At 46.9% G+C, this 10,664-nt stretch overlaps 1 protein-coding gene across 1 annotated transcript; it reads left to right on the top strand.

Annotated features, from left to right (window-relative positions):
• The first annotated feature begins 5,360 nt into the window (after positions 1-5,360).
• LOC125535008 (putative E3 ubiquitin-protein ligase SINA-like 6) lies at positions 5,361-6,661 on the top strand. Its single transcript, XM_048698069.1, has 2 exons — positions 5,361-5,426; positions 5,966-6,661. Exons 1-2 carry the CDS (start codon positions 5,361-5,363, stop codon positions 6,659-6,661), a joined length of 762 nt encoding a protein of 253 aa, XP_048554026.1.
• Positions 6,662-10,664: the final 4,003 nt, after the last annotated feature.

The following is a 10,664-nucleotide window of genomic DNA, read 5'->3' as shown; positions in this document are numbered from 1 at the left end:
TCCCATTTGCATTTTTCTCAAAAGCCGCGGACTTGCTGGGCTGGGTGAAAATATCATGTTGGGCTAGATGGAGAAATGTTATAAAAACATAAACACATGATTGCACGTCAGTAAAATCTTTGCAAGCTTATGTACACAATCACTAGGAGTTAACTTGCCAAGTTATATATAAACAATTATTATTATTATTTTGTAAGAACTTTCAACTTACAAAATAAAATATCATTTTAATTTGATGAGTTAATAGTACGTGGGGTATTATTATTTTTAGGCTAGACGTGGGACAGTTGAGTTGGTTCTAGGGGAAAGTACTAGGAGAAAACTCAGTTTATATCGAAAAAGAAAGTGGGAGAAAATTTAGAGACCTGCTGGGTCCACCTGAGGAGGGGAATATGTTGGGAGGAAGGAGATTCAAAGCACGGCAGCTGAGTGAACTAGTTTTTTTATGGACAAGTGAACTAGTTTACATACATAAGCAAATTGCCACTAAAAAAGCAATCAGGTTAATGGGTTCTTAAAAGAAATATTTCGGACAAAACAGATAATTAATTACGACACATAGGCTAATGCATGAAACACTCACATGATAAAGGTGCTTATAAACAGATAAAGTACAACATCTAGACCTTCCTGGCACGCTTGATCATGACGCTGCGGCTGTCCGTGTACTCGTTGGTTACAGGAAGCAGACACGCCCTCATGTCCAAGATCTGCATGTACATGTCATAGCATGCGTATGCGCCCTTGGCCGCGTAGGTTATGTAGGCTAGATTCAGAGGTACCTCCCACGTGTTCAGGTCGTCTTCTTTCATGTTGGCGTACCAGGGGTCGATGATGGTCTCAGCGAGGTCAACCACGGAGTCCTTCTCCTACCCGTTGCTGATGATCTTGTATTGCTTCTGGATGTCGACAAGCTTGTTGCACCAGATGGCCGAATCGTCGCATTCTTCCTTCTCTCCACCGTAGCGAAGGTGCAGTCGGCGCTGCCGATGAAACGGGCGAATGCTCCAGAACCTGGTGCAGCCATAGGACTGAGGCGAGGCAGAGCTTCACCGAGTCTGTATCGTTGGTCTACATCACATTCAACTTGGTGCAGCCATAGGACTGTACGGCAAACTCAAAGGGGAACTCCTTGCTGAAGTCCATATCCAGCAGGCTCACCCCTCGGATCGCCATTGGAGTCTCTTCGAGTGAACGAGTGTGTAGGCGGCCGCAGCAGTTCATTTTTTAGCTCTTGGGGAACTGGATTCAAGAGTAAGCTGAGTGTGTACAGGCGACAACAGTTACTACCCCTCCCTCGTCCGCTGCACGCCCGGCAGAAGATGCACCCTCGGCCACATGTCGGTTCACGAGCGGGTCTGTATTGGTACTGTAATAACAGGAGTTAGTGGTCACTTTACTTAAATTTAATTAGCTTTAATAGAAATTTGTACTTAAAACAAGAAATGCATTCGCTCGTTCTATTAGTGCCACAGGATCAACATGCACAACAATTAGAATTATTATTCTCAGGACGCACACGATCATCACATTTGTCGCACTTTCACAAAAGATAATACTATCGAGTCTGAACTGTTTGTTATGGTTGTTGTCCTCTGCATCATCATGTCGTGTTTCCCAGCTTGCAAGATTCAGAACCAACAAATAAGATCCAAATAATAAGTACAACAAAGATGCCTACACATCTCATTGATTCCCAGCTTGCAAGATTCAGAACCAACAAATAAGATCCAAATAATAAGTACAACAAAGATGCCTACACATCTCACTGATTCCCAGCTTGCAAGATTCAGAACCAACCCATTAGAGCCTTTTGATAAAGTGAATATCGGGATTAAATCCATCTTGGCTAGCCATGTCATACAATCGAAGAACTTGGCGAATGCTCTTGACCGTCACAACATCTGTAGTTGAGTATTCATGTTTGCACAACATGTTTGCATAGCACAAACAAGGAGACAGGAGAGCATGATTTCGCTTTAATAGCGGCCTCCTTGAACTCAACCTCCAGCTCTACTTGGATGAGGTCTGCCTGGAGTTCCATGATTCAATTCATGCGCCTTTTGCTGCAGTTCACCTGAAATGAAGCAAAGATTGCATCATTCAGCTAGCAAGAAGTACTTGCTCTTGTGAGCTGGCAGGTTCTTCTTTAGTAGTTGCACTAAAATTGAGGAACATTAAGGTTGGCTGTCCGGCTCATGTAAGGTGCAACTATAATTTTCTTATCCTTTTGTGTAGTTCCACTAAAATAAAGTGTCATTGTGGTGACAGTGACGGCTCCATCTTGCAAAGGCTAATAAAATGTTGCACGAGATTACCAGCAGAACTTGACGGAGATTTTGGAAACTCCAATCACCATTTTGTGCAGTTCCACCAAAATTGAGAGATGTTGCCCACGTGACATTTTAGTTGAACTGCACAAGGCACTCATTCCAAAAAAAGTGTTTTGTGCAGTTCACCAAAAGGTCACAATAGCAACAAGGTGAAATGGATATCCCTATCTGCACAAAAAGATAGAAAGTAAATAGTTGCTGGTCAATAAGAATATATGAAACATATACAAAATGAAAAGAAGCATCTTAATTATGTTCATGGCAATCACGCAAGGACAGTAGAAATTTTAAAACGTCAGCAATGCTTCATGTTACCAGAAGCATTACGATCAACAATGAGATTCCTCAAATATGGGATTACTTTAATGGTGGCATTGCTTGTTTACCAGACACAGTAAATCAACAACAACTAAAGAGTTGGTTTAAGGGCATGGGACCATGGGGACACCAGGACACTCAGCAGCGTAAATGAGCAACTTACTTATCATACCGGGGAAAACAGCAGGAGTGCCATTTGTAACACCGTTTAATTGCATCTTATCACTGGAGGCATTAGATTAACAATAACACTGGTTAGACATGTCCCTAAGGTAACAGTGTGATCGCTTCATTTTACATGCGCCCTTACATTAACAACAACAAAAGGTTGGTATAAGGACATGCGACAGTGGACGCATCAGCACAATGTACCTACAAGGAGGCATAAAGTGGTGATGCCGAGTTTGTTCATGCTATGTGAGGGCAGCAAACCTCCTGGAGACCTTGTACTATGTGAGGGCAGCAAATCTAATCCTAGAGACCTTTTACTATGTGAGGGCAGTAAATCTAATCCTGGAGACCTTTTACTATGTGAGGGCAGCAAATCTAATCCTGGAGACCTTTTACTATGTGAGGGCAGCAAATCTAATCATGGGACCTTTTACTATGTGAGGGCAGCAAATCTAATCCTGAGACCTTTTACTATGTGAGGGCATCAAATCTAATCCTGGAGACCTTTTACTATGTGATGGCAGCAAATCTAATCCTGGACATACTCTATTGACTTGTCCACCAGCCGCCACTTTCTATCCTTTTTTCAACCAATAATAGATCTGTTCCTTATCCAGTTTGTACTGCGTTTTCCCATCATTTCCCTTTTCAACCAAGAGACCGGTTGGGTATCCGGTCTCTACTACTTTCACCATATTATTTCCTCTTTGAATCAAGTCCTAGATTCATGCTACAACTTTCCCCCTTTCTTCATTGTTTGAACAAAGCCCTAGATTTGAATGCATGAAGTAGCTTTACCTCTAATAATACTAAAAATTTAGGTGGCTTTGGAAGAGCTGATGGGAGTAGAAAAAGATGCACATGCAGACACGTGGGGAGCTGGGGCAGTAGAGCAAGGCCGCTTTCGAAGAACTTATACCTGAGGGTCACCGGGATGTCGGCGGCGGAAGGTCGGATCTGCGGACAATACGACACGGAGGAAGAAGGGTCGGAGGACCTCCCGAGCCAGTGCTGTGTCGGAGAGAACGTCACGGGCAGAGGATCGGGCCCCTCCGGCAGCTGTGGGTTTCCTCCCTCGGCGGCGATGACCGTTTGAACGATGCGTGCGGTCGCCAGCACCGTATGGAAACGCTGCGTGGTGCGGGGCCGCAGGCCGGCACCTTGGATGATTTAGCACAGCCGACGGCCGCTCGCGTCCATCGCCTCCATAGGTGCTTGTGGCTTCTGGTCACTTGGTCTTGGATTGGAGTGAGCAGTGTTGCGCAGAGACTTGGGAGTAGATGGATTGGAGTGGTGGGGCTATATTAGCAAGTAGTTGTACGTACTAGTACAATAGTGGGCTCACATAGCAATTTTGTCTCATGCAAGAGCCTGGCTATATGCGTGCTCCACTGTTCACAACTGCAACATTCAGTTTGCGCTTGGCTCTTCGCCTCTTCGAGAAGACGAACTATGATGTTACTACTACTGCTTCTACAGTGTCGAATCCACTGCTGCATGTCCGTCCACCGCGAGCGGGACGGATAGCTTGTTGTAGAAGTACTACTAAGAAAAAGCTTGTCCTTGTTTGCGAGAAACCGCACGCATGGGTGAGGGAGAAGGCATGTAGTAAAATCAAGCTTCTCCTCGTTGTACGAGTTGACGCGACACATCATAACACTGGACCCACATGCTTGCCTCTAAACTTGGCTGAAAGACCCGCAGTGTACAATATACTTGCTACAACCTCTAACATTTACCCACCACAAATTAAAATATATGTGGCCGTATGCATTGTTCTGATGCAGAGGCCGGGGAGTCCCCCCTTTTCGAAAAAAACGAATTAAAATATATATTCCTGTCTTGACCAGATGAGCGTGCAAACTACAATCACCAGGGTGTCAGGTAGGTCCAGAAGACTATTGTTTTTTAAACTTCGAGACGACCACATAGCATGGAGCCGACCCCAACAATTTTAAGCTTATAGGCATGGTACACGCTATCCTAGACTACTCTACACATGAAACTGCCACACAAGCGTCCGGGCTGCGCTTGGCTCTTCGGCTCTTCGGGAAGTCGAACAATGATGGAGTACTACTGCACTGGAGGAGTACTACAGTACGCTTCTGGCCATCTGACATCGATTGAACTGCTGCATGTCCACCGCGTGTGGGAGGGAGAGCATGTAGCGAAAGCTTCTCCTAGTCTTGCCAGCCACCACGCTCATGGGCGAGGGAGGGACGCTCCTGCCTTTGCGTGTATGACAGGTGGGCCCGACAGGTGTGTGGCCAACCTGTCATACAGCCAAAGGCAGGTGTAGTTAAGTCCGTGAGGGAGAGGATAATCAAACTTCTCGTTGATGTACGAGTTGACGCGACACATCAAAGCACTGCACTCGATATATTTCAATAATTTGCGTTTACCGATGCATTAATTACAACGCATGCATGCATGCCGTGACTCTCCTTTTGATACTTGCATGTGTTGATTTAATGCACCTTGAAGTAGTATAAAATATGTGACGGTAAAGCTTTGTAATACCCCGGCCCAAGTTGAGAGATGGTTGTGCACGAGGAGGGCGAGATCATGCAGACCGAACAGGACCCGATGATGGAGCTCTCTAAGGTGGTGTTTGGTTCTCTAGTCCTAGGACTTTTTCTAGTCCCAACTAAAAAGTTCCTAGTCCCTAAAAAGTCCCTCCCTGTTTGTTTCCAGAGACTAAAAAGTCCCTAGTCCCTCCCTAGAGGTTATATAAATGACCATGTTGCCCCCAGTATATAGAAAATAACAATCAAACAACACCATGGGGTGGCGGGCCAATGGGTGCATGAAGGGGCATTGTTGGAAAAGTCCCAAAAAGTCCCAAAAAGACTCTCCTTGAGAGTCTTCTTCATTTAGTCCCAAATGCCTAGTTTAGTCCCTAAAAAGTCCCTCCCATTTGGTAAAAAGCCTCTAAGAGGGACTTTTTCTAGTCCCTACACAAAAAAGTCCCTGGAAACAAACACCCCCTAAGGTCTCGATGGACCTCACCGTGCTCCACTGCCCCTTGTGCCTCCGCCCCTTGATGCCTCCAGTGTATGAGGTTCGAATACACCTCGTCTGTTTGGTTGATTGAGCAAGGTGCAGGTTTCTTGATTGATGTGTTGTTCGATTGATTTCTGCAGTGCAAGGGAGGGCACCTGGCCTGCGCAGACTGCCGCGTCGAGCGCCCTGGGAACCAGCGGCAGTGCCAGAAGTGCGAGCGCGGCGGTGGCTTTGACGTGCGGAACACGGGGGTGGACTTCGTCCTTTCGTCGGTGAGGGTGGAGTTCCCGCACGAAGGTTGTGGGCTCTACGTCACTTACCACAAGCTCGCCGATCACCAGAGCGTGTGTCCGCTCGCGCCCTGCAAATGCCCCGTGCCTGTCTGCGGCTACGAAGGCCCGCCGCCGGCGCTCTACCACCACATCAGCACCGCGCATCCCATGCCCGTGCACAGGATCCAGTACGGCAAGGTGCTCCAGCTGCAAGTGCCACTGTCGGAGCCACGGCTCTTGCTGTTCGCGAAGGAGGACCGCCACGCGTTTTTCTTGGTCGGCGGCGTGCTCGACATCGGCGCGCCTATCGCCGTGTCGGTCGTCTGCATCAGAGCGGGGGCGTCCCCACTACCGCACTACGTGGCCAAGCTGTGGGCGAATGGCCCGCCGGGGGAGCCCAAAGGCACGACCAACACCGTCAAGGTGGAAATGGAGGTGACAAGCAGCAAGGATCCCGGCGACGTCGACGTGCAGGAGCTGACCTTCTTGACAGTTCCGCCCAAGCTGCTGGATGGGGCTAAGCTTGTGTCCCTCCACATTCAGATTGACAAGCTCACGTCCTAAATGTTTCTACATTGCCTTCTGTTTATCTTAGTAATATGCTAATATAGGGATTACCTTGGTCTACTTTAGCTTAAGAAATGGTGGGTTTTGGTGGCGATGCAGCAATTACTTCGACATCAGATCAGTAATTTCCAACAGTCGAACAAATATTTTGTGTCCATTGGATATAAAGTTCCTTTGGGTAAGAAGTACTACTTGTCATCAAAATGGATAAAAGGAGATGTATGTAGACGTATTTTAGTTCTAGATACTTTAATGGTGGAGTACTACAGTACGCTTCTGGCCATCTGACACCGATTGAACTGCTGCATTTCCACCGCATGCGGGAGGGAGAGCGTGTAGCGAAAGCTTCTCCTAGTCTTGCCAGCCACCACGCTCATGGGCGAGGGAGGGACGCTCTTGCTTTTGCGTGTATGACAGGTGGGCCCTACAGGTGTGTGGCCAACCTGTCATACAGCCAAAGGCATGTGCAGTTAAGTCCGCGAGGAAGAGGATAATCAAACTTCTTGTTGATGTACGAGTTGACGCGACACATCAAAGCACTGCACTCGATATATTTCAATAATTTGCGTGTGTGACTCCCAGATGCAGAGGCCGGGGGTCATCATCCTCCTTTTCGAGAAAAAATAGACGCGTGTGTGAGAGGACGAGTGCGTGCGTGCACCTCTTCTATTCCTGTATGACGTACTACTAAACTCAGAGTACAAGTTTTTGTGGGTGGCACGATGGTGCGTGCGAGAAGTCCCGAGAGATAGGCTTAATGCATTAATTGCAATGCATGCATGCATAAAGTACATGCATTGGTCAATTTTCTCTTAATACTTTCATGCAATGATTTAATGCATCTTGGAATCTAAACATGTGTTGGGGACAACCAAATTGAGCCTTATAAAATGGAAAAACTAAAATTTTTAGATAAGCCCTATAAAACCGAAAAGGAGGGAGTAGAAAAAGAAGTACTCCATCCGGGAATAGTGCCGCACTTCGAAACTAGAACCGTCAATAAATTTTGAGCTTGCGTCTCATCACATTCCAAATTACTCCACGCTATATTGAATTGCAAACCTGTTCACACCGATCACAACCTAAACAGTTTCCCACTTAGGAGTGTATTAGTACTCGGTTATAAATACTAGTATGCCAAGATGACTGCACATTCCTCCTCAACTCCTCATCCACAAAAACAAACAAGTCATTCAGCATCCTTCCCTTGCGTCTGCCATGGCCAGCGTGAGTTCTGGGTCGAGAGATTTCCACCAGGGAGAGGCGAGCATGGAAGCGGAAGCACGAGAGATGTCCCGCCTCGCTGCGAGAGCAGCCGACATGTCCCGCCGTGCGGAAGTAGCAGCATAGAGGTCCCGCCGTGCCGCTCAAGCAGCATGGAGGTCCCGTCGCGCCGTCGATGCAGCAGACTGGTCCGGCCGCGCCGCGGAAGTAGCAGAGATGTCCCGCCGTGCCACGAATGTAGTAGAGATGTCCCGCCGCGCCGTGGCGGCCTGGGAAAATTTCTCGCGGGCACGCGACGACTATTACAGGCGCATGCATGCGATCGTCCATAGCCAGATGGATCAGATCTCCCGCTCGGCGAGGTTGCAGGACGACATGGTAGCCTCGTTTGAACAAGCTACCGGCGTCATCCGGCAACTAAGGGAGGGCAATGAGAGGCTTCGGGCCGAGCGCGACCTGCTGAGGGAGAAGATCGTCCGAAGTGCAGACCTGCAGGAGGAGACTAGTGCCTTGTTGAAGAAACTTATGGACAAGAATGACATGCTCCGCAACGAGCGCCAAAGGCTGGTGGAGGAATCCGTGGATGTTCTCAAGCAGCGTCTTGAGGACACGAAAGAGCTCATTGCCGCTCGCTGCGGAGACTAGTTTCCTGGTTTCTTTTGATGTAATAATCGGTTTAGGATGTGGATTGTGTCGTCGGTTGTGAAATGTTGGGTTCTAGCGCGGATGTTTGGTCTTTGTTGGCCTCTTGGGATGTTGCGATTTCAATCTGGTAGCTTTTAGTCCTTCGTGTTAGGCTGGAGTTGTGCTGAACTTCTTGTGAATTGTGGTGGTTTTCAGTAATGAAAATCAAAAGGGGCAAGCCCTTCTTTGATCAAAAAAAATTTAATCATCCTTATATATTCATCAGTCTTGCTATAAGTCGCAGTAGATGCTATATAGGTCCGTCGGATCTTACATCAAGATCCGTGCTTTCAGATTTTCTTTTGTCTCTCTTAAATCTCAGTCGAGTGAGACATAACCATGCCATTAAACAGAGGCTCGGGCGCCATTAATGGAGACCTTCGGAGAGAGGTGGACGGCAGATGGAGGTCAAAGGGCTCTCCTCCCGATAAGCACGCGCAGGGGTCTGATCGCACGCCTCTCGTACTCAAATAGCTACCCTGCACGTCGCCTCCTAGCTAATAAAAAACGGGACGCATGGCGGCACGTAAATGGTACTAGTAAGTAGAATGCCCACGGTTTCAATAATACTTGTGTTTCCAATTGTAACGTGACAACACTTCTTCCAAAATGACTTTGTTGATTGTTAATGTGTGCGCCTTCGCAAATCGGACTGCAAATTTACCACAACATGTTGGTGCCATGTCATGGCACCAAGCCAAGTTTCATTATTTTCATGCGTGTTTTGGATTTACAGGAATTAAAAAACTAAGTTTCTCAATGTTTCCAACCCAGCCACGACGCCCAGAATTTTGAATTTCATTCCCATTTCTTGCATGGAACCTAGAAATTTACCCGAGGACACACATGTGATTTTTCAACCAACTTTGGTGCACTGGAACATGTGCTTGTATTTCAAATTTGAATTATGCACACAAAGGTGACACGTTCCCTCCCAGAACCACGAGCCTTCTTGAGAGAAGCTCCGATTTGCAAGAAGCTTATACCAAAATTTGTTCCTATTCGGCCAATTTTTTTACCACGGCATGGTACTACCATGACATGACACCATGCCAAGTTTCATGATTTTAAAACCAAGTTTCTCAATGTTATTGACCGAGCCACGATGCCCAGATGTTTGAATTTTATTCTCATTTTTTGCATGGGACCTACTCCCTCCTTCCATCTATATAGGGCCTAATGTGTTTTTCAAGACAGCCTTTGACTATTGACAAGATTAATAGCACATGAGATGTATACTATGCAAATTATATTATTGGAAGCTCCTTTGACATACAAAATTGAAGGTATGCTTTGTGTAAGTTGCATGTCATATATTATTGCTCTAACGTTTGGTCAAAGTTAGCCTCAAAAAATGCATTAGGACCTATATGCATGAGAGGAGTCGACTTCGAGATAACGTGTTTGTTCGAGAGACACCGAGGAAGACTACTATATATCGATGGTGCATGTAGGCGGGAATTAAACAAAGGGATGGTCTTATTGGTTTCGGGGATATAGGGGAAGAGTGAGAGGCGGGGCGGGGGGGGGGGGGGGGGGGGGGGGGGGGGGGGGGGGGGGGGGGGGGGGGGGGGGGGGTAGCTAGCTAGAAGGAGATTGTTAAGTGTGAGTGTGTGTTTTACCCACCTAGGCGGAAGTTATGTGCACAAAGGAGGAGAACGATTCGATGTGGCGTTAGTATTGAGGGTAATTAACTACGTATGGAGACATAGAGACCTTGAACGTGCATGTGTGAGAGGTATACATGTATACGTGCGATGTGTGTGTGTGCGCGCGCATGATTGAGATAAAAGAAAGAAGACATAAGTCATAAGATCGGCGACATGGGAGAGACGGATTGGTATGACAATATGCATGCATGTGAGAATGCATGGAAGAAGTCTCGACAATTGAGCATGTGTTTTTGTCTTTAAGAGATAGTGGCGTGGGCTAGAGCATGCATCTATGGCGAGCAGAGGGAGTGAGGCGCAGCGATTGTGCAAAAGAGACCAACCTATAAATGCATATGTATGGAGAGACATATATAGTGTGGGCGATAGGAAGCAAGACTCCATGCGAGAAAGAAATGTTGACGGAGAAACTACAGATAGAT

This window comes from Triticum urartu, chromosome 1 (assembly GCF_003073215.2).
Source record: "Triticum urartu cultivar G1812 chromosome 1, Tu2.1, whole genome shotgun sequence".
Classification (NCBI taxonomy): Eukaryota; Viridiplantae; Streptophyta; class Magnoliopsida; order Poales; family Poaceae; genus Triticum; species Triticum urartu.
Note: the sequence above shows the minus strand (reverse complement) of the source record. Positions and strands in the feature narration are given on the sequence as shown.